The 23,369-nt window shown below is 37.2% G+C and overlaps 2 protein-coding genes across 5 annotated transcripts in view; one reads left to right on the forward strand and one right to left on the reverse strand.

The window, feature by feature from the left end:
• The window catches only part of ssbp3a (single stranded DNA binding protein 3a), a 27,974-nt gene extending 13,722 nt beyond the window's left edge, over nt 1-14,252 (forward strand). Inside the window, exons 5-18 of one of the 4 annotated variants that reach the window (XM_079611684.1) lie at nt 6,222-6,311; nt 8,004-8,078; nt 8,232-8,291; nt 8,376-8,430; nt 8,573-8,646; nt 9,744-9,829; nt 10,879-10,927; nt 11,018-11,053; nt 11,133-11,199; nt 11,288-11,358; nt 11,449-11,518; nt 11,646-11,674; nt 12,948-13,049; nt 13,133-14,252. In XM_079611684.1, coding sequence (XP_079467810.1) covers nt 6,222-6,311; nt 8,004-8,078; nt 8,232-8,291; nt 8,376-8,430; nt 8,573-8,646; nt 9,744-9,829; nt 10,879-10,927; nt 11,018-11,053; nt 11,133-11,199; nt 11,288-11,358; nt 11,449-11,518; nt 11,646-11,674; nt 12,948-13,049; nt 13,133-13,162 — 894 coding nt within the window. In that variant the 3' untranslated portion in view covers nt 13,163-14,252. The remainder of the gene's footprint in view (nt 1-6,221; nt 6,312-8,003; nt 8,079-8,231; nt 8,292-8,375; nt 8,431-8,572; nt 8,647-9,743; nt 9,830-10,878; nt 10,928-11,017; nt 11,054-11,132; nt 11,200-11,287; nt 11,359-11,448; nt 11,519-11,645; nt 11,675-12,947; nt 13,050-13,132) is intronic. The other 3 variants (XM_079611685.1, XM_079611686.1, XM_079611687.1) reach the window with 3 other exon arrangements.
• On the reverse strand, nt 14,166-23,048 carry mrpl37 (mitochondrial ribosomal protein L37). The gene is made up of 7 exons (XM_079611688.1): nt 22,425-23,048; nt 22,050-22,233; nt 18,075-18,190; nt 16,611-16,796; nt 16,291-16,442; nt 15,806-16,009; nt 14,166-14,532 (listed from the first exon to the last, which is right to left on the reverse strand). The coding sequence occupies exons 1-7, from the start codon at nt 22,795-22,797 to the stop codon at nt 14,455-14,457; spliced, it is 1,293 nt and encodes a 430-aa protein (XP_079467814.1). The 5' UTR covers nt 22,798-23,048; the 3' UTR covers nt 14,166-14,454.
• Between the last annotated feature and the right edge of the window lie 321 nt (nt 23,049-23,369).

The raw sequence follows: 23,369 nt of genomic DNA on the forward strand, positions 1-23,369 counted from the left end.
CAATGTTTTTCATTTTATGTTTTTTATTATTTTATTATTAATTATAATATTATTATTAATATACGATTATAAATTCATTATTATAATTACTTTTAGATATGAAACGTCTAATAGAAATAGACATGTATAAATTTAACTTAGGGTTAGACTTACATGTTGTCATGTGACCAACTAATCAATAATGATATTATAGTTAATTGAAACTAAAACCATAAAAAATTTTTTTACTTGAAATAATTAAATAAATGTTAACTGAAATAAAATAAGTTTAAGTTTAACTAGTTGCCAAGACTAAATTTCTTATTTTAATTTAGTTTAACTTGATTAAAATAACTAATATTAGTAAATAAAAATTAATTTAAAAAAAAAAAACTAAGACCTTCAAAAATATTTAAATATCTAAGAGACACAACAAAATTACTAAACATTTAACTACAGTGAAAAACGGAAAATATAAAAATGAAATCTGATTCAAAATATTAATAAAAACTCTAATAGTATCTCAATGATTCTGAAATAGCAAGTTATGGGAACCTCAAAGTGTTCGTGCTCGTTTCCAATCAGACCTGACTGAAGATAATGACTTGCTCAGATGATTCAGTTTATTCAGGAAAGGATTGGTGTGATTTCTTTCACTCTGCTTTCAGTATTTGATAATCATTCATTTAACCCCTGGGCTCTTGGATCTTATCTGGGTCTTATGAGGTCAGACGTATGGATGGCGTCAGATTAAGGGGCTTTGCTACCAGGCAGATGGCACTCATCTCCTCGCTCTGTGGAGACAGACGAACGCGATGTGTCTCTTCAGAGCTGGCCAGCGCTCCATGTGGAAAGTAAACGTGTGAATAAGCAAACCAGTAACACCTGTCCACCAAGTGACAGACAGTAGGAGCACAATGAGTGTGTTTTGACTGTTAAATGGGCGCTGTGTGATAAGTTGGATGCAAAGTAGCTATCAGCTCGATTTCATGCTGTAACTAGAGTGAGATGTAATGGTTCTTTTCATGCATTCTGTGCAAAACAATGTATCTTTTTGTTTCTGTGTGGCATTACACTCGCTGCTTAACAGCATGAATCAGTATCACAGTCCAGTATACTAAAGGTGTTTTTATATGTGACCAATATAAAATGTGCGGTCTAATATTTAGATTTGTTGTCAACAAATACAGTTTTTTTTTTTTCAATCTCTGAATTATTCAGTAATTCTTTTAACTATTAACTCAATCCTGCTTACAGCCTTGCTCTTATTTTCTTTGTTTATACTAATAGTTATTAATCAGTATTTCCCTAATACGAACCAGCACTATTATTTCAGCCCTGTCACAGATGGATGTCATATACATATAATCTGAAAAGCTGACTTGGCAAATTCAAATGTGGTGTGCCTGGTAATAAATTACATGCAATTTAACTGAAAATGTATTAAAAACCAACAATATTTTTTTTTCAAAACATTATGTACCAACCCTGATGCACTCAGTTTTAGTGTCAAATGCACAGTGTGTAAGTTTCACACATCATTTAAATAATACATTTTCATTATCCTAAAGGAGTTACATCTGTCAAATAATGTGACTAAATAAAGCATCCTGTCATTTTATACTTTATATATGCAGTTTACCACATAATGAAGTACACATACCCTGGTGCACACAGCATTTTACATGCGTCCAGTCATACAAATATTCTCCCAGTTATTAAAATACTTTTATTTTACCTTTAAAGAGTGACAGGATTGCATTTTTTGGTCGAAATATGCAGGCACCTCTATTATCAGGCTAATCTAATCATTAGACATTGTCACCCAAAAATGTGTCCTACGAATGGTGAAATAAGAGATTGTGAAAGTGGTATTCCTGGTATTGCAACTGGTATGGGCACATTCCATGTTCACTGAACCTTCACAGCGCTTCCACATCTTGCGTATGCCTCCTGCGTTACACAGCATACAAGTGCTGTATCATTAATCCATAGCTATTCTGTGATATGTTGTCAAGGTCACGGAGTCTTCGGCTTTACCACTTGAGCTCACTCATCTTTTCAAATATCCCACGTACGTGCCACCAAGACGATCGAGCACTTCTTAGCCTGGGATCACATGAATATATTAACTTTCACTATATCATCTAGCCAGATGGATCTTTTGTATACTGAGGTCAGAGCCAGACCAGGACTTTCATGTAATGATGGTGGCAGAATGTGAAGAGCGGTGTTCCCTGTCTGTGGTGCAGGCCTGCTGTCTCAAGTGTGCGTCTCAATAATGTGTGTCGCCTGAGCTCTATTCAGTTAGACAGAACATTAGAAGGCAATATTATGACCATCACATCCATGTGAGAATGACTAGAAGCAGGAAACCGAGGACGCTTGGCAGTTGACTGGTGGTTTAATCTGATGGGTGGTGCCGTAGGCGTGCGCTGAGATCCCCACTGGGGCTTGTGATGGACTGATAAGTGAGATTGACTCTGGAAGTCAGTTATCTGCCGTGGGGAGAACAGTGATCAAGACTTGCACTGTATATCATTTAGTCAACTTTTAAATATTACATTAGGAACTTTTTGGGAAATCCATAATGTCTTCATTTCTAGGCTAAATTTAAACGAATGATCAATTCGAACTGCACAAATCAATAATTTCATATTTAGTGTTGTTGTTTACTTGGCAGTCAGTGCGAGTTCTTTACTGTCTGTCAGTCTGTTATTTTCATGATCAATGATATTATTGTCAACTCTGTGATAGTCAGTCAGATGATCTGCAAAGTAAGGTCAAGGAATGATTTAACTTAAAAGTGTTAAAAGTTCAAACCTGCAAATTTATCCGTTCACATTAAATATTTTTAAATCGTGTTGCAATCTTTAATCACAATAACCCCAGCCTCTTGCTGTGACTTTTCTGATGATGTGTTTACTAGTGAGACAACCTGTGTCACTCACATGACATCGCAGCAAAAACAAACCACAACCATCCAATCAAATTCCCCATTGACAAAAAGAAGTCCCGACCACTCTTTCTTGTTTGAGAAGCCGTTTCACTCGATTATATATATGACACAATAGGGAAAACGTAACTATCGCAACCTCCGTTTAATGCGTACATCGTAATGCTGGCACATTGCACACAACAATAAAAGCTGGTAATGAAATTGAAACTGAAATTGGCCGTTCCGAACTGATTGGTTACTACACAACTTCCAGGTGTCAACTTTCACAAAAAGTGAAACTTCTGAAAAGTTTCACTTTTGTTATTTCTCTAAATTTCTCTTTGTCCTAATTCCAAAAGTATAAAGTCATACATTTTCTAATTACTTTTGTGTTGTCTTTACAGCCTTTTGTGGAGATCTTTTTGATTGCATGTGAAATAAATGATTGCCGCTCTTACTGTTCTCTAGACATTTGGCCACAATAAGATACAATATAGACCAGATTTTATTACTAAACTTATAAGATGCCATTTACTGTCTACAAAATATTTGTAATAACACCATAATAACACTGCTGGTAAAGAGAAGGTCACATGATGAATCAAAGCAGCTTTTCCACACGCTGAGGGAAGTAATACTACTAATATATTAGTATAACTACATTAGAAACTGCATACAGTGTCAAGCACACAAATACAAAACACCATAAACAAAACATAATGTGAAGTGTCACACAGTGAAATCAGGGACTTTACAGTTTACGGTTCTTTTTACAGTATTTTACTGTAAAATTACACGAAATGTTATGTCTATTACAGTTTTTGTCTGTATAGCACCGGAAATCACAAAAAGTGTATTCCTTAAACCATTTGTTGGTTTAGCTGGGTTGTTCTGCATAGACATCTCTCTTTCTCTGTCAAAAATCCATTGGCAAATGCTTTTCTTTCAGACAGTTTTCTCCAGAACTTGATTGTGGTTAAATATTGAATTTTCAGTCTTTAAGGAATAAATGTACTTCTGAACATCAGACTCTCTGTCTCGTATTTGTCTGGATTTGGGTATTGATCCACAGATCCTTCACTTGTCCAACCCGACGCCGTTTTAGGACTCGGCTCTTTTGGAGTTTGTTTATCTGCACCGGTTAATCTCTGTTTGTGGTTATTTGGTCACAGAGAGAACAACAGTGTTCACAAAGAAGATTAGTTTGGACCGCTGAGGAAAATGCCCTAAATGATGTCCCTCTGGCCTGATTCAGGGGTCTGAGAGGATTGCGAAGTGTCGATAAACTGTTTAGAGAGTCCCACGTGAGGATGTCGAGATATCTGTCTTTCTGTACTCCCAGAGCTGAGAGGATCTTGATAAGCTGTTTGTTACTCATCACAGAAAATGATTGTAATATATGAGGCATCTCAATAAATACTGTTGGTGGCCGTTGTAACTGTTAGACTCTCGATAGATGTTGATCTGAAGGCTCGATGCAGCAGTATGCTATAAAGCTCAGTGTCAGACAGGGATATTTCAACGCGAGTGCGTTATTTTGAAGCGTTTCGGCATTATCTTCACCGTCCAATCGGAGCAGCTGTATCAAGATGATCTGCTTAGAGGGATTTCTGTGTAAGATGTCGCCTCACCTGTCTTAAGTCTCTTAAGTCCTGACCTTTGTTGTAATCAGCTTTCACCCGATGACCCAGAGCTGCTATAACAGCGCAAAAGACTGAACTTGTGAGATTGACCAACTCCGTGAAAGACGGAGAGCGAGTGATGACCAGTGATGCATCTTTCTCAGGGTTATTGCCACATTAATGCAGCTCTATTTGACAGATTCTGCTTGAGTCTCACTCAGACAGACTTTTGACAATTGACATAAAGCCTAGTCCACGAAGAACCGTCTGATTGACTCAAGTGGCCAACCTCAGCTTTACACGACATTTAGGGGCGGCCAACCGTGAAATCAGATGTACCACGTATAATAAAGCAGTAAAGTGCTGGCACTTTCAAAAATGCAACAGACAACACATTGTTCAAAACGAGTAGACAGAAGTTTAGATCATGTAGATAATGTCAGACTGTCATTCAAAAGTTTGAGGTCGGTAAGATTTGTGTGTTTTTGAAAGGTTTCTTAAGCTCAACAAGGCTGCATTTATTTGATCTAAAAATAGAGTAAAACTGCAATATTGTAAAATATGATTGTTATTTACCATTTAAACAACTGTTTTCTATTTTAATATGTATTGTAAAAACCATTTTTTTCAGGATTCATTGATGAATAGAAAGCCTTTATTTGGAATATAAATAATTTGCGACTAGAATGCCAATTTTAATGAATTTAATGCATCCTCCTTGTTGAATTTTCTATTTTTTTATTTTTATTAAATGTTTAATGTAGTATGCACTACAGGTTTGCTTTGACAATTGTAGCATGACACAATGTTCACCACAGCTGTTTCCAGGGGTGATTATTCCCTAAATATGCGTTTTGTTAAAAACATTACTATGCCTAATTTGGCATTAAAATGCATTCAAAGTGATTCTTCTTTAAATAAATCTGTTTAGGCTGAAGTTCACTTTTTTTTTTCTAATACTGTAAATAGATTAAAGGGGAATTCTGAGATCATGCCATGACTCGTTGATATCTGTGCAGCTACGTTTGAATTATGTAATGTCCCTCATAAGACCAAGTACAAATGAACTAGAAAAACTAAACCTGAAAATGTTTAAATGTGGGACCTACTAATATATCAGCAAATCTGTATCTGTGATTATTCAGAACACTTTCCAGTCAAACGTTTATAACCTTAAAATGCTAAAGCTGATGAATTGAATTGAATTATACACATTGGCATTCCATTTACAAAGTTTACAGTGTAAACAGTAATATTGTGAATGATTATTACAATTTAAAATGACCGTTTTTTTTATATTTTAATGTTTTAACATGAAATCTATTCCTGTGATGCAAAGCTGAATTTTTAGCATCATTACTAGAAATCAGTCTCGTATGCTGATTTGATGCTCAAGAAACATTTATTATTATCATCAATGTTGGAAAAATTTGTGCTGCCTAATATTTTTGTGGAAACTTTTTTTTTCCAGGATTCTTTGAATAGGAAGCATTTATTTGAAATAAAAATATTTTTCCTGTCACATTTGATCTATTATGCATCCTTGCTGAATAAAAGTATTTTCTTTCAATAGAAAATGTCTTATGCCTGGTTCAGATTACACGATTTTAGCCTGATTTTGGCATGATTCGTTTGACGTGAATCCTCATCATTGGTGACGTGTTTTCCCCCTGTCGTCACAGAGCGCTGCCGCAGCACCGAGTCCAGTCCTGGGCAACATGCCCCCCGGTGACGGGATGCCAGGTGGCCCCATGCCCCCCGGATTCTTTCAGGTGGGTCGCTCCTCCTCAGCCCTTCTCCATAAACCATCCGTAACCATCTCACTAGCAGCCCTCAGGTGCACAGACACGTGCCGGCGGTTCACAGAGGAACCATTATGCCACGGTCTCTGGTCATCTGCCAAGCCCAGTGTCTGCAGGGAACCGGACTGATTGCGACCATTAGCCGCTAATGGCAGGCAGGGTTATGTTCATTCTCCACTCTGAGAGCAGGCTCGCTGTTGCCCTGCTGAGTAGCCCTGCTAAATGTGTTGCAGCGGAGTTAACGCTTTATCACTCGGGAGTTTTCAGAGAGGGTGACTCGACAGAATATCTTAATGAGTTCTTGGAAAAGATTTATGGATGATATGATGTTTATTATGACCTTCTGGAAGGAAGCATTTGGAGAAGTCTTTCTCAGACCAGATGGAGTCATGACCCTCCGAGGGCTTTGCGGGAACAGATTCTCTGATACCGGGAGCTGCAGAACATAGAACTGGCTTATGCAAGTCTTGAAACATGCATCAGTGGGTATGCAGGAAAACTTAAGAAACTGTTGAGTGCCTTTTGAGGTTGTTTTGACTACTCTTAAACCCCATTGCCCTCTAGTGGTGACATGGATGATCATTTGTACACTATAACAACATGTTCTTTATCGTTTATTCTTTGGTTTTTCTGTTAAAAAAAAGAGAGAAAAAAAGAAGCAAAATTGCATAACGTATACCGACTTGAATTTTGGCTTCATGAGAACAAAAAACTCCCAATTGCAAATTGATTTTTAAATCAAATTTTTTAATACTTTGAAATATATTCTCTTTATGTAATTTTTATTATAGAAAATCTCTATAGAAAATGAGTTATAGACAATTTATCAACACGTTGCAATGTCTGTCAACCAATCAAAATTAAGAATGATTTCAACAATACTGTGGTTTGGTGTAAGCATATTTATTCAAAAGTTTGGGAATAGTAGTTTTTTTTTCAATTTCCATTTTTTTGATGAAAAGAAAATTCAAAAGAACAGCATTTATTTGTAATTGAAATCTTGTGTGACATTATAAATGTCTATAGGGAAGTACTTCCCATTCATTGTGTTGTTGATGTCTAAACCTGTGCATCCATTTGTGTCAAATATAACAATACTTTGATGGAAATGTATGTCACTTGGTAGAAATACTCACAACGGTCCAAATGGTTCAAATCTCAACTCAAAAACTTTCACCAAAACTATACAAGGTAAAAGAAAATACCCATACAGTAAATACCAACCCAAACATTAAATACAGGATCACTTGCACATGTTAACATGTTGTTTCCTGTTCTCTATTATTGCCTTAATAATAATAATAAACATTTAAAATCAGATGTTTATTAATTGATTAATACCATTAATAATTTTTATAATATTCATCAATTAATAAATATATTTGATTTTAATCACATTTATGTACAATAAGCAGTTTGGAGCCACTTGAAAATTATGGGGTCGCCACTTGATTTCCAGTATAATTGTGTGTTAAAGCAAAACCAGTGAAGAACCATGAGTGATATCAGCTCTGAGCTTTACCCTCGGCTCTGTTCTCTGGATCTGCTGCACCTGTCGCTTTCACCTGTCCTGTCTTTGACTTTGCTCTGTCTTTCTCTTGGCATTTCGTTGCTGGCACTATGGCAACCTCCACTTGCTCCCCCCACACACCCTCTCTGCAGGGACCACCTGGTTCCCAAGCCTCCCCTCACGCTCAGCTACCTCCAAACTCTAACATGATGGGGGCGCACGGACAGGTAACGGCACACACGTTCTCTCTGCTGATATCGCTTAGGCACACGTTCTGCTAAAATAGTCCTCCCCCCCCCCCCCCCTTCTCCCTGTCAGCTTTTGTATTGGTTACATTGTTTTGTTAAAACTGTATGTCACTGTTTGTTCCCTTTCTCCAGCCTTTTATGTCTCCTCGCTATGCTGGAGGACCTCGGCCGCCCATCAGAATGGGTAACCTGGTAAGTCGCATTAAAAATGTTTCAAACTACAGTTATTTATATACTCTGACTTATTTTAGCACCTGACTGTCTCTGTTTCTTTAGCAGCCCGGTGGGCAGCCTTTGCCTCCAAACATGATGGACCCGACACGACCTACAGGTAAGAGACTAATGAGATCAGTGTCTGTAGATGGGCAACTTCACTGCAAGTGCAAATTCAGCATTGTCATTTCATCGATTTTTGATTTTGAAGTGCATGTCTGTTAAATTTTTAATTTTTAATTATGTTATTATTTGCTCAGGCCATCCAAACTTGGCAACAATGCAGAGAATGAACGTTCCTCGAGGAATGGGCCCAATGGGACCGGGACTACAGGTCTGGATCTTATGCTGTCATTCACGAAAACCTGAATATTGTTGCCCTAGACCCCATCAATGAGTTGCTCACCTCTAGGACTGGATGATATAGTTAAAACAACTATATCTCAATATTTTTTACCTCACTATTTAATGTTAAATTATATATATATATATATATATATATATATATATATATATATATATATATATATATAAAAGAGAAGAAAGTAATACTTTTATTCAGTAAAGAATACATTACATTTTATAGTATATTCAGATAGATAACAGCTCTTTTAAATTGTAATAATATATCACAATATTACGGTTTGTACTGTGTTTTGATCAAATAAATGCAGCCTAGATGAACATAATAGACTATACTACTGTTCAAAAGTTTAGTTTTTCTGTTTCTGTTCGGTAAGTTTCTTTTTAAATGTTTTTGAAAACAGTCAAATACAGTAAACATTTAGTCAAAATGAATCAAGTTATAATTTCTGTGTCCAAACCTTTAAATATAGTTATGGTCAGATTTTTGAGGAATGATGCAAGTGCGTTGTTGAATCAGAGTTTTGAATCAGTTCATTGAAATTGACACAATCCTACCAACTCTAATAGCATTTGTTTTCTGCTTAAATTTAGGTTACACTTTATTTTACAGTACGTGCACTTACGTGTACTTACCTTATATAACCAGTACTTTCTTAGGTAACTGCATGGGTTAAGGTCAGGTTTAGTGGTAGGTTGAGGGTTAGTACCTAGTTATTACCCAGTTTTTGTATTGCTATAACAAGTACATAGTATGTGTGGGGAACAGAACTGCTACCTAAATTTCAATTCAGAACACAATTAGAATTGGCAGCAAAATAATTTGTGACAATATTGCCAATATTCAATATCACCCAACCCTATTAAACCAATTATTTGAATACATTTCTTGTGTTCTGAACCTGAGTTCAGTCCTCATTCAGCGTCTGTACGGCATCCACACGTCACCATTAATCTGCTTTCATATCAGCCGTAATCCTTGTTATGTTCAGCCTGTTTTCCTCTAAACTAACCGTGTCCTTGTTCTCTCCTCTCTCGTGCTGTCCCCTCGGGTGCTGGGCATCGCAGTCTGATCCTTGGTTATCATTGCAGAACTATGGCGGAGGAATGAGGCCTCCAAACTCCATGGGCCCTGGAATGCCAGGCGTGAACATGTAAGGACTTTCCCAGTCTATCGCATTTGTGGGATTTCATGTCTGTGTCTCTGTCTCAAACAAACAGAAAAGTGTCTCTGGGTGCAATCAAAACATTAAAGGAGGATTAACATTCAGATGATGTTGTCTCTGCATATTAAACTAGGAATAGTATTTAACCCTGTAAAGCCTGACATGTCTGGAAAATCCGATTTTTTTGAAATGGAACATTTTATTGAACCAAAATATTCATTTAAAATATTTCAAAACAAAAATCTAAAAGTTTTCATATTCCATGCACCATTGCTCATAGAGTATGATTTAGTGAGAATATGGATCTCATATTCAAAGAGAAACAAAAAACACATATATTTTATCTAGAGGGCCAAACTGAGCAAAAAATGAAATTCTGATAGCTTGTAATGTAAATCAGTGAGATCTTTATAGCAGAATACTTACTTAAAATATAATGCAATTATCAGTTGTCACTCTATAGCTCCCAATAATGTCTTAGTAAGATGATATTTAAATGCTTAGTGTTATAATCAAAGCTCTGTAGTATTTATTGTGGGGTAAAACATGTAATGCAATCCAATAGTGATGGTTGAGAAATTTGACAAAAAAGCATTCCTCAAAAACCTGATGTATCATATTTGATACTCGCATTTTAATGTGATTTTTCAACAAAAAAAGTAAAACTAAGTTGATTCAGTCCAGTAAGTGTTCTTTTTTTTTTTTATATTAACAATCTTACATTTACCTTATTAAAAACAGTAAAGATTTGGTTAACAAAAAAACCCCACACACTTCCAATTTAAAACTTTACAATGCGTTTACAATTCTTTACTAAATTTTTAACTGTGAACTTCAGAGGCAAATCCTTTGATTGATAAATAGCTTTACATAAAAACACGCAAACACTTGAACTCTAATGGCACAGAGCTGCAAAGATCAGCAGTGAAATCATTTTCTGTAGTTTTATTTAAACGTGTACACTGATACATACCAGAAACGTATTTGATGTTCTCATCACCGTTACTGAATATAAACTGCTGTGTTTCTCTGTACAGGGGAGCAGGGGCAGGCAGACTGTGGCCGAATCCCAATAATGGAAACACGGTGAGATAATACTTCACCTCGTGTTATAGAGAATGAATTATTGATGATATCTGGCAAACCTGGCTGATAAATACACTTTTGGCTTCACAGATCCCATATTCCTCATCATCCCCAGGAACATACGTGGTAACTGAGCGTTTCATTTCCTTCTTTTATGAGACTGTCTGTCATGAAGGCTTCAGTCTCTGCTGTTCTGCTTTCACAGGGTCCTCCAGGAGGAGCAGGAGGCGGCGGATGTCCTCCAGGAACACCTATCATGCCAAGTCCAGCAGGTAATGGCTTCTCACGTTCACACATTACTGGCCCTTTAAGACCCAAATGGTGCCAGTTTCATGGTGACTTCCCCCTCTGTGTCGACAGACTCCACTAACTCGGGTGAAAACCTCTACACATTGATAAACTCAGTCCCACCAGGAGGAAACCGATCTAGTGTGAGTTACTCACTCCTCGTGATGTTCCTGTGTGCTGCATGGATCGTGTGTTTGATCTCCCTGTAAACGCTCTCTTGTCTGCGTTTGCAGTTTCCTATGGGTCCAGGGTCAGACGGCCCAATGGGAGGACTGGAGCCGCATCACATGAATGGCTCATTAGGTAAAACACGATTCGCCATGGCAACTACATCAATTTTTCAAAACATTGCTTGTTTTTTTTTGCCCTCCCAATTAGATCAGTGAACATCGTGTGATCTGCAAATGATTCATTTTGACTTTTCTCACAGGTTCGGGTGACATAGATGGACTCCCTAAGGTATTATTCAACCTATTATTTAGACCTATTATTTCTGTCGAAATGATCTGAAAACTAGCACAGCATGTCTGTTCATGTTAGAATATGTCTGAACTTTAATGAGGGGTCTGGCATAGGTTGTTCTTAATTTCTAAACTTCCAAGACATTGGTATTGTATTGTAATGGATTTATAGTTGAACATTACATAGACTTGAAGTTAGTTACATAGACATCAACATAGTTGAAGTTATTTTATTTTTAACAAATTGCTTCACTTTAAATAAAAAGTGCTTACAAGCCTTTTAATAGTTACAAAAAAATCAACTGTGTTATTATTAAATATTCAATATTTTTTTATTATGGAAAAGGTGTAAATATCAGATTAATATTATTAATCTTAAATTAGTAATTTCTAGGCTTGAAAAAATCAGGGAATATTATAAAATATTTCTATGTAGAATGTATTCACTACTGAGTGAGGTTTTCTTTATTTAAAAAAAGAAATTAATACTTCTATTCAGCAAGGATGCATTAAATTGATTAGAAGTGACAGTAAAGACAATGATGTTTCCACAAAAATATTAAGCTGCAAAACTGTTTTTAACATTAATAATAAAAAATTAAAAAAGATGAAAATTCAGCTTTGACATCACAGGAATAAATTATATTTTACAATACATTTTAAAATATAATAATATTTTATATATAATAATATACATTATTATTATTTTTTAATGCAGTGTTGGTGAGCATAATAGACTTCTTTCAAAAACATTTAGAAAATGGAACTATACATTTTTTTGCTCATTTCTGAAATCTTTTGTTACAAAGAAAATGCTCTTGTGAATGCAATCACAATGATTAAAAAAATACTGGACATTCATTAGTCAAAAGGTGTGGAAATCCAGTATAATGGATTTGTGTAAAGTTTATTATAAGTTTATATAAATTACAGGTTGTTTGCGCTATGTAGTTGTCAAACAAATGATCACCAAAACTCAAGACTCATCATTTGGGCCTACTTAATCTTAGTAATGATGGCTTTCAAATATAATGTCAAATGCCTATAATTACACATTTTATCCTCAGAAATCACTAAATCATTCCAAGACATACAGCAGAATGGTTGCCAGGCAAAACAAAGAACGATTATACTGATGTAATGAGGTCACGCGTGTTTGTTTATAGAGTGTTTTACAACGGCTTTGATCACAATGAAGGATCGGAACAATCAGTTTTATAATGACGGATACCACTGACTGACATCTTGGTGTTTGTTCTTTACAATCTCAGAACTCCCCTAATAACCTGAGTGGCATGAGTAACCCGCCAGGAACGCCACGAGACGACAGTGAACTGGCTGGAAGCTTCCTTCACTCGTTCCAAAATGAAAGCGTGAGCGCCCGCACACACGAACGCACGACATAACGATGAATTTACGGGCTTCTGTCTAAATCAATGGTTCTTTCTCTCCTCAGTACTCGCCGACAATGACAATGAGTGTGTGAGGGACGAGCTTCAGCTCCAAGACGCCACATCTAGGCGTCTCAAAGACCAGGGACCAACCTCACCAAGAACCAGAGTGAGTCTAATCTCACACATCTATGAGAACCAAATCCTACCGCAGCTCTGGATGAGGCGCATGCTCCTAATTTCAGCACGGACAGATCAAATCTGCTTCCAGGAAGGACCTGTCTGAGATGGGAGATCCCTCATTTTAAACCACTTTAATATTTTTCGTATCATTTTAACATAGGAGCCCACACAGGACAAAGACCGAGATAAATTTGCTTCTTTTCGTTAGACGGATGTCAAACCGTCGGGACCGTGACAATATTCACACTGTGGATGTAGTGCAGAATACCATGTGCTTCTTCTACAGCGTCTGTGTAACATTCCATTAGAGTATTTTAGGATCTAGTCTCTGATCTCTTAAAAAGCTTCGAAACAAGTTCATCGCACTGTAATGGCTTCCTTGAAAAATGACTTAATCCAGAGGAACAGCTTTGGCCACAGCGGATTTGACGATACGCACCAATGGGAATCGCAAGCAAAATCTGCTGTCCTTCCTTTCATCGCATACTTGGGAATGCAACGGATTGTTAGCAAAATTCACATTTTGTTTCTTTGGTTTCATGTCTTGTTTTATAACAGTAGATTTTCCTGCAGAAGCCTTTTTGTAATGAGCCATAAGACTGGCATGACACATTCATGGCATTTTCCACTTTTCAATGGTAACCTCAGATGACATGAGATTATTTTTGGATGGCAGTTCAGCCAAACGCAACACTTTATCATATAACACACTGCATCTTTTCACACTGGCTTAGTTCTCATTGTCCTTGTGCTGTTATATTGTGTTTTTGACCCATTGCTGTTTGCTTTTAGGCACAGTTGAAGACGTGCGGCAAACACCCAAAGGACAGTTATTTAACTATATATCTTTTAAAGTTTTCTCTAGTCCGTCATGATGCTGTAAGGCCACTCTTGACCTGTTACACCATGTTGTTTAGCCTTTACGATGTATATTATGTTCTTTGGAAGACGCAGTAAAATGACTTGTGTAATTTTTATGATTAAATTATTTTTCAGTTCATACCACTCTTGTTTCGGTCTCATGTCTTCCGCAAATAAACATACAAAACAAATGTTTCTGTCAGTATTAGATACAAGACAATCAAAGGAACAGTCATGTTTAGACTTAATTGTCAACATTTTATTCAGTTATTTTTCCATTTATGGGATTTTAATGAGATATTGAAGTGTGGTGATGATTTTGGGCAGAAGTGCTTTGGTCTGTTCACGCTGCTCCATGTAGGTAGAGCGCCAGGAACTTCTTGAAGGTGTCAGGCTGATATCCTGACAAACCAGCAGGGATCTACAAATGAAGCGCACGACATGTTCAGTCAGCAAACCAGCAATAACGACATCACACAAAACAGAAAACCTCACACCACCTCCTTGTATTTCACAACTCAATTACTGGAATTCTGATTTGTTGACCACAGCATTCCAAGCTTTGTTCAGGACTTTCGAAGCAGGAAATGTTTGTTTGTAAACCAAAATAAATGGTGGCTTTCTGCAGTCAAAACAAGAATAAAAATAAGAACTGAAGTTCACATTTTTGATGGAGAGGCCACAGTTTTTGACAGATGACTCGTCTGCTCACCAAGGCTGCATTTATTTGATCAAAATACAGTAAAAGCAGTAATATTGTGGCATAATATTGCAATTTAAAATAACTTTTCTATTTTAATATGTATTGTAAAATGTAATTTATTCCTATGATGACAAAGCTGAATTTTCAGCATCATTACTCCAGTCTTCAGTCACATAATCCTTCAGAAATCACTCTAATATGTTGATTTCCAGTTCAAAAAACATTATTATTACCAATGTTGAAAACAGTTGTGATGCTGGTTACGGTAATATTTTTGTATAAACCATGACAAATTTTTTCAGGATTAATAGAAAGTTCAAAAGAATAGCATTTATTTTAAATCTTTTGTAACACTGTAAATGTATTTACTGTCACAAATCACAATCAGCATCTTTCCTGAATAAAAGTATCAAAGGGCCCCTATTTGGCTCATTTAAAGGTTCATAACGTTGTTCAGGGGATCTACTAAAATAACTTTACAGGATTTAATGTTTAAAAATAAATTCTTATGTACATTCTTGCAGCACCTGTTTTCACCTTCAGTCTAAATGGTTTTATTTTCGCCTTTAGAAAAGCACAGTCTGCTCTGATTAGTCAGCCGGCCCCAGTCTGTTGTGATTGGTCAACCACTTGGCATGTGTTGGAAATGTAATGTAAAAAGGTTCCAGAGGCTTCATGAACACTACTGTAACTTTGGCAGTTTTCATGTATTAATGTAAGTCCAAGTCTGATAATGACAGTAAAAAAGAACTCAAGTTGATCAACCCGACCTACCAGGATGTTTTGCAGCGGTAACTTTTTTTGTTATACCTCTCTGACATGTCAGATGTGATGTTTTAACTGTGTCATTTCTCTACAACATGATAAAAACTGTATGTCCACATAACACACTGACCTGCATCAAACTGCACAGTTCAAGAAGCAGTACAGTAGAAAAATGGTGAGAACAGATGGACAAAGTGAATGTATCTGAACCAACTGGACTCTTTACCTTGACAACTTTCTTCTTGATGAAAGGCCGGACCTTGGCAAACTCGTAGAGAGGCTGGTCCTCGTCCACCCACGCCAGATTCTTCACTCCGCTGTCAGACTGCAGGTCAGTGGTGTTGAGCTGAAACACCACGAACTGGAAGAGACGGCCGTTAGTGGCCACGCTCTGCACCACGATGGGCTTCTCCAGAACTCTGGGCTCTTTCTGCAGGGAGACCAGAGGACATCTGTCTGGAAACTGCTTTTTTTGCCTTGTTATTATTGACAAACTCAAATGATTTCAATTCATGCAGGGAATAAAGTACAGTAAACAATCAAGGAATGTCATTGACATGCTTTTCTCTAAACAAACACGAGGATGGGTGATTTAGAAATATGTTTATTTATGCACCAATATAACCAAACGGCACTATTTAGCAACATACATTTTTAACTAATAAAAATGCCATTTGGAGATTTCAGCAAACAATCTTTTAAAGATCTTACCCCATACAGGGCTTGTGCTCGGGCCAGCGCGTTTCCAAAGGTGAACATTACCATCTTAGCACGGAGCTGCTCAGGGAAGAGCTTTGGGGTGTTTCCCATCTCCATCAGGAAGAGAGTGTGGGCATGAGGGTAAGGATAGCCCTCTCTGAAACCTGGCGAAAGGAAACAAGCAATGAACCGCCAATACTTCTTATTCCCATAACGTGGACAGGATTCCAAACACAGGAACACTGACTGATTGACAGCCGTAGTTAATGAGTTCCAGTTGCGTTGTTTCTGGAACTTGCTGTCAGTGCGTGCGAATGAAGCCAGCGGCTGACCTGTGTCGTTCTTCTCCTGGTAGACGTGTGTGCGCTGCAGGTCGATGGTGGGCGCGATGGGGTAGAAGGTCTCCAGAGCCTGATCAGCAGTGCTCTGGATCTGCTCCTCTCCAGCCAACACCGGTACAGGGGTCATGGAGTTCAACAGCAGCCCGTTCTGACCTCTGACCTGGAACACGTCCTCTCCTGGAAACATCGGTTTTGCATAGTGAGTAACAGAAGTGGAAGCCTCTTCCCCGGTTTTCATCTACATACAGTGTTTTCAATAAAATAAAATAAAATAAAAGCAGGGCTTGACATTAACACCCGCCAACCCACCAAATGCGTAACGCAGTCACTCCTACTAGCCACTTTGGCAGGTTGAATTTTATATAATATATACATTTTTCAATTGTCTTTTGAAAAGGCATCTGAAATAATAAACTAAGTGCAATATCGTTTTTATATTGATACTGAAATATTATATTATTAAACAGTCAAATACACACAAAATGTCAAAATGCCGGTCTTGGCGAGTATTCACGTAAACACAGTCAGTTATGTTTTAAGTGGATGTAAACAGTTGAGAAAGAAAACACATGTGTAACAGTATAATGGGTCCGTGCGTCAGGTCTTAAAGTGACAACAGCCTAATATGCATGCTGCCAAATTATGAGATAATATTAAACAATATCTAAATGGCAGTTTTTCCATGTGGTATAAATGGCAAAATTGTGTCAAGCGGGAAAAAAAAAGTGTTTTTCTGTTTTCAAAAATTAATGTAATTTTTGTAAATGAGTAAACATTGCATAAAAATGTGTGCATTAAATTCCCACAATTTTGTGTACATCTCATTTGCGATCATTATTTTCTGTATGCCGTTTTAAAACCAAATGTTATAGCGTAATACTTTGTTTTAGCAAAAATCATCAAAAATTACATTACAAGACAATTATCTTAAAATATTTATATTTCATTTAAATGCTGTTTCTATTTCATTAAAGAATCCCCCCCCCCCCCCAAAAAAAATGTATCTTTGTTTTCACAAAAATACTTTTATCATTGATAATCATAATGTTTCTTGAGCAGCAAATCACCATATTAGAATGATCTCTGAAGAATCATGTGACACTGAAGACTGGAGTAATGATGCTGAAAATTCAGCTCTGATCACATGAATAAATTACATTTTAAAATATATTAAATTAGAACAGGTTTTTTTTTTTTACATTTTAAACAATTTTACTGTATTTTTCATCAAATAAATGCAGCATTGGAGAGCATCACTTTCAAAAACATTTCTAAATCCTATTGTTCCCAAACTTCTGAGCGTTAGTCTGTGTATACATCCATATTGGCCATTTAAAAAAACAAAAAAAACATTTGGTCGCCTACTAACTACTACTAATAGCAGGAGATGTGCATAAATGCAAAAATCTAGACTCAGACTGAAGAGGAGACATATGCGGCCCAATATACACCCACCTCTGCTCCAGGTCACAGCCAAACTGTATTTCTCAGCAAGAATCCGCTTGGCCAGCTCAGGACGAGAGACCTGCAGGCCGGCACACAGGTGAAGCAGTCTGTGCAAGAGCGAGGGACTACAGAGGAAAAGAAAATACAATCTCATATACTGTTCACCACATTAAACACCTTCTTTTACCCAGTTGATACGTCATACAGAACAGAATATTCCCAAATTCACCGAACGTATGTTCCCGAGTGTAATGTCACTTCGTGTCAATGTCAATATGGCCTTTTCGTGCTCGTGCTGTGACGGGTTTTTGTGAGAAGGAAAATGTTAAGGGCCAGCAGTAGTTGGGAGATAAAACAGCCACCAAAGGGCAGACTTTAACCGGGGAGATGAGAGATATCAAAGAGCCTCTTATGAATGGCAGACCTCCCAGGAGCAGTATTAATTAATAAAGGCTTTACAGAGCCGCTGCCTGCTGGGAATGCAGACTGGCCCGTGTTTAATGACCGTCATTAAATTCAACACTCCATCAGAGCGCCACGGACCGGGCCAAATGCCACCTTCCATATTGAAGCTGTTGAGCCAATTATGAAGCGCTGGGTTAGGGGGGACAGTGGCTGTCGCGCGTGTGTTTATGCTGCAGACATGAGCTGCAAGTTTATGGTAGCAGTAGCACTGCTTCCAATGTAATGCTTCCATGGTACATGGCTGACTATCTATATAATGCTTTTAAACATGCCTATCTTAAAGGGACACTAAGTATCTTTTTAGGTATTTTATTATCTAAAATCAATATTTTTATTCATAAATATGTCCTCAATGGTGTACAAATACCTCGGCCAATTATCTGACTTATCCTTATAAATAAAGAATTTATTATCTTTATATACATGGGACGGGTAGGTCCACGGAGGCTTCCATGTAGTTCTGCCATCTTGCAAAACTATAATAGCAGAGAGGGACAAAAAGTACTAAGCCAACGCGTTTCCACAACGCGTTTTCGTTCAGAGCCAGCAGAAACGCAGGTGCAGAGCAGTGAGAGGCGCTTGAAACTGCACCGGCCAGTTTAAAAGTCTGGATTGCATTGTTATTATGGACTATACATATGCCAAGCCAAAGGAGAAGAAAACATCGTCGCCAAAAAAGTCAAAAATAGAACGTAAAATGCGTGGGATTTCCCCCTTTCTGGTCAATGTATCCCTGCCTCTGCTTAATTATTTTTATCCTCGGTGGGGATAAATTTATCCTCCCCTCAAAGTGATCATAGTGCTACTATAGAGGCGAGACGGATCACAAAACTTATCACGGATCCGTGGTTTGATTAAAGTCAATTTTATTTTAAAATGATTACTCACTCACTCACTCTTGAGCGTCTGGCGCGAGTGATTTCAATGTAAAGACGCGTTTATGCGCGTCTAGAGGTCATGCGGCGCGGTGTTTAGCCTCATTCTACTCCAGTTTGCGCGAATGAGGCGAATTACTATCACAGAATGTCTTTTCTAGAATTTCACTGTAGTTCAGCATCGCGATGTAAAGTTAACGTTATTGCATGATCACAGGTCATATGTGTGGGGAAAGATAAGCTATTAAAGTAAAAATATTGCGTTAGGCTACTTCAGTTAATAAGAAAAAAGATTTTACAATTCCTGCACATGCAGTGAAGTTCATGTTCTCATGATTTATTTTTATGAATAACAATGTTTCAAAACATCCCCCCCCCTCCCCTCTGTTTTTTTCACAAATCGCACCCTGGGCATAACTACAATATTTAATGTTTTTCACAGTCAGTAATTCATACTGTAACATTCGTTTGTTTGTTGTCATGTTGCAGTTTGTTTGAAATAACACGCATGTTCACCTGAAGGAAAACTCGACGAAGTGCTATTAGAAGACATCCTGTCAAAGCTTTTTGGTACATATCGCCTACCGTAGATGCAATGCGCATTTGAAAAAGCGAGGCGCTGGAGAGCAAAATTAGTTTGAATGCAAAATACTAATTCACCACTAGATGGGAGTAATTCCTACTTAGTGTCCCTTTAAACTAGAATAAGAATATCACATTATTCACAGAAACTGGAATTGTATGGTTTTTGCATTTTAATTGGGGGGGGGGGGGGGGGGTTCATAAAATTTATAATAACTGTATTCATAATAATATATTCACTTACATTATTATAGGCCCATATAAAACGAGTGTTTATTCAGTTGCACCATACAGATTTACCCTTACCTAAACGCCACATACAAAAAGGACAACTGTGGTTGTTTACATAGCGAGCTTACGCTAATTCCCGGTCTAACTCAAGTTTTTTTTAGGCAAGGCAATGTGTTAACATGCATTTAAGTAACAAAAAAAACGCATTTTCTCTATATATACATTGTAGAACCACTTCTCTGAACCCCTCCTGTCCGAGAGTCTGCTCTGCTCTGATTGGTCAGATGGCTCAGTCAGTCTGTTGTGATTGGTCTACCACTTACAGCTAGTGACGGAAACCAAATGCCTGAATTTCAGCAGTGGATCTTCCTCAACGCTTGTACACACAGTGATATGAACAGTAACGTAACAGTAATGATGTTCGTTTTTTCTGTATCAATCCCAGCGCAAATCTCATCCTTTTAAAGTGCATGCAGAAATTATAATAATTATAAAAATTATAATAATAATAATCATTTTAAGTGTCGACAACACAAACCAAACTCTTCCAGTCTCAGCTACATCTACAGTGTTTGAGGGTCAAAGTAGACATTGTTCACGGGCAGCCAATGAAGCCACATTATGCAAATGTGTTACAAGCCTACGTATGATCATGCAGGAAGTAAGACTGGAATTACTGACCACTTGTTAAGGCAGATCAGAATTGGTTTCTTTCTTTTGGGAGACAATAACTTTATTTATTGTGCACTTTGATCTTTGACACTTTGCAGCCATTTTACATTCACAAACAGCTGTAATACACGCAGCATGAAGGGTAATATCTGAAAAAGCATAAAGGGGCATTTTAAATCAGAGAATCTTACAATGAAAGTAATTTTCTGTTTCTACTAGGTATTGGAATCACAAGGTACCTCGTGATACGACACGATGCATGAATCGACACACGGCTCACAATACGATAATATCACGAAACAGCAATTCTGCGATAATCAATATATTGCTAGACATCTTTGACGCTCTGAGCGCTTACACAGATACACACGGGAGCGTTTCACACTGCTGTCCGCCATCCCATTAAAACCCTCTTTATCTCAGGCTAGTTAACTTATGTTCAGGTTTCCTTCCTCCGTGTGTTGAGAGCTACCTTGAGGAGCCATGAAGTAGCAACAATGTGAGCAGGGAAATCTATTTAGAGCGCCTTATTTTATTTATTAAAATATCGATATTTGGCGCTAACGTATCGATTCTCGTATCGCACGAAGGACAACGATATATATTGCCCTATCAATGTTTTGTCCCACACCTAGTTTCTATCATTTCATTTTTGTTAACAGTAAACAAGAACACCTGTTAGGTTTTGTTTTTGTAACTTGCTAATTAACATTCTTGCTTGACACATGAGAACAAACCTGATTGGTTTCTCACACGCCAAACAAGCATGTTTGAGCTTCCGATTACCATATTGGATGTGCACTGATCAATGTATATATGTGAATAAATTAAATCTATTCACCATATACAGCAATCATTGCCTCTTCAGAAGACTTGGATTAAACTGCTCAAATCATAAGGATTACAATGTCTTAATTAACTTATTGAAGCTTGAAATTTTTGGTTGGACTTTCAATAGATGTACAGAAATTATGATAGAATATTAAAAATATCTTCTTTTGTGTTTCAACTCACTTTTTGTGTGAGTAAATTGTGACAATTTTCATTTTTGTGTGAAGCAAGTACGGGGGGGTTAAATTCTGAGTTAAGACCATTTTATTAAAGAAGCCTTGTTTCTGGACACTAGAAGTGTGATCAGAAATGAGGACAGGGTACCCACCAGAACCTCTCTCTGGGCGGCCGGATTTCTGTAGTGTCCCACATCCTGGAGTTTTTAATGGCGTCCTGTACTCTCTCATCCTGATTCTCAATCTGATTGGCTGGATCTTCAGCCAGGGTGAGAATCTGAGCAGGTAAACCTTTAACGATGACTGACTTACTGAGCCAGAGGGCTTGTCGAACACCTACAAACAGATCACAATCATATATTATCCGCTGTTACACACATATCAAACCAAAGTATGCATGTATATATATATATATATATATATATATATATATATATATATATATATATATATATATATATATATATGTCTGTGTGTGTGTGTGTGTGTGTGTGTAATACAGTTATAGTGAGAGATTTCCCCACTACCTTCCAGCGCATTCGTCCTCTGATTAAACATGTAACAGGGTTTGTCTTTATGCAGAGGCATGTCTTCTAGTTTAGGGGACGTATAGTGACTCGGGTCTTTCCATCCACGGTCCCAGGGAGGAAATCTAGGCTTTGCCAGTCCAGGTACAAAGTGCATCCTGTCCGCATAAGTGATCGGCTCCAGTCCGGCTATTTCGTGGACCACCCGAGGTTTTTTCCTCGGAAGAATCTTCCCATATAAACAAGAGCTGGTGGACAAGAAGCGACGTCCATGAGGAATCGTGTAGAGGACACTATGACAGTCTTTTGATTTGCAGTTTTTAGTTATTTTAAATGCCGGTGTCCTTATTCTTTGCACTGTTGCGTTAAACATTTTAGCAAAAGTTTACAACAGATGTCTAAAATTGATATATTAGCCAAAAAACAACTAAACAATGATGCTCGTCGCTATGACATTTTCTCGTTGCACTCAGGAGGCGGCCATAATTGTGTGACGTCAGGCAGTGAGTGTCTTCTTCTGGAGAGTCAGTGAATGTCGTGTGGACAGTTATTACGCGTTATCACTGCCACCTATTGATCAGTGCAGGTATTCAGATCTGAAGCAGCATCGTACTCAAAGCCACTGATCTGTTCATAATCATTCATAATATAAATCTATCTAAAACTATTTTCTTGGCATTCCAAAATGACTTTGTGTTAGTGGTGTTTAAATGCAATGTATGTGTAGCAAAAATATTTGTCAAATATATTTTGAAAGTCTTCTTGGAAGCTTTTTAAATATAATATAATACAATATAATATAAAATGTAATATTTGTGTGCCATTTGGTGGTTTTTAAATCATATAGGCCTATGTAACATGTAACAAAATATAAAGTAGCCTATAACATTTTTTTAAAGATTCTTTTTTGTATTTGTCTTTTTATTTGTATTTATTTTTTGTTCT

Source organism: Phoxinus phoxinus (assembly GCF_949152265.1).
Source record: "Phoxinus phoxinus genome assembly, chromosome: 5".
NCBI classification, from domain to species: Eukaryota; Metazoa; Chordata; class Actinopteri; order Cypriniformes; family Leuciscidae; genus Phoxinus; species Phoxinus phoxinus.

Excerpts from the sequence above, each read along its gene's own strand:
- mrpl37 (XM_079611688.1), bottom strand. The coding sequence starts at position 22,797 with ATGTTTAACGCAACAGTGCAAAGAATAAGGACACCGGCATTTAAAATA. Across the intron at positions 18,191-22,049 it reads CCGCCCAGAGAGAGGTTCTG|TCCCTCGCTCTTGCACAGAC; the intron begins GTGGGTACCCTG and ends TTTCCTCTGTAG. Across the intron at positions 16,797-18,074 it reads GGCTGTGACCTGGAGCAGAG|GAGAGGACGTGTTCCAGGTC; the intron begins GTGGGTGTATAT and ends CGATGTTTCCAG.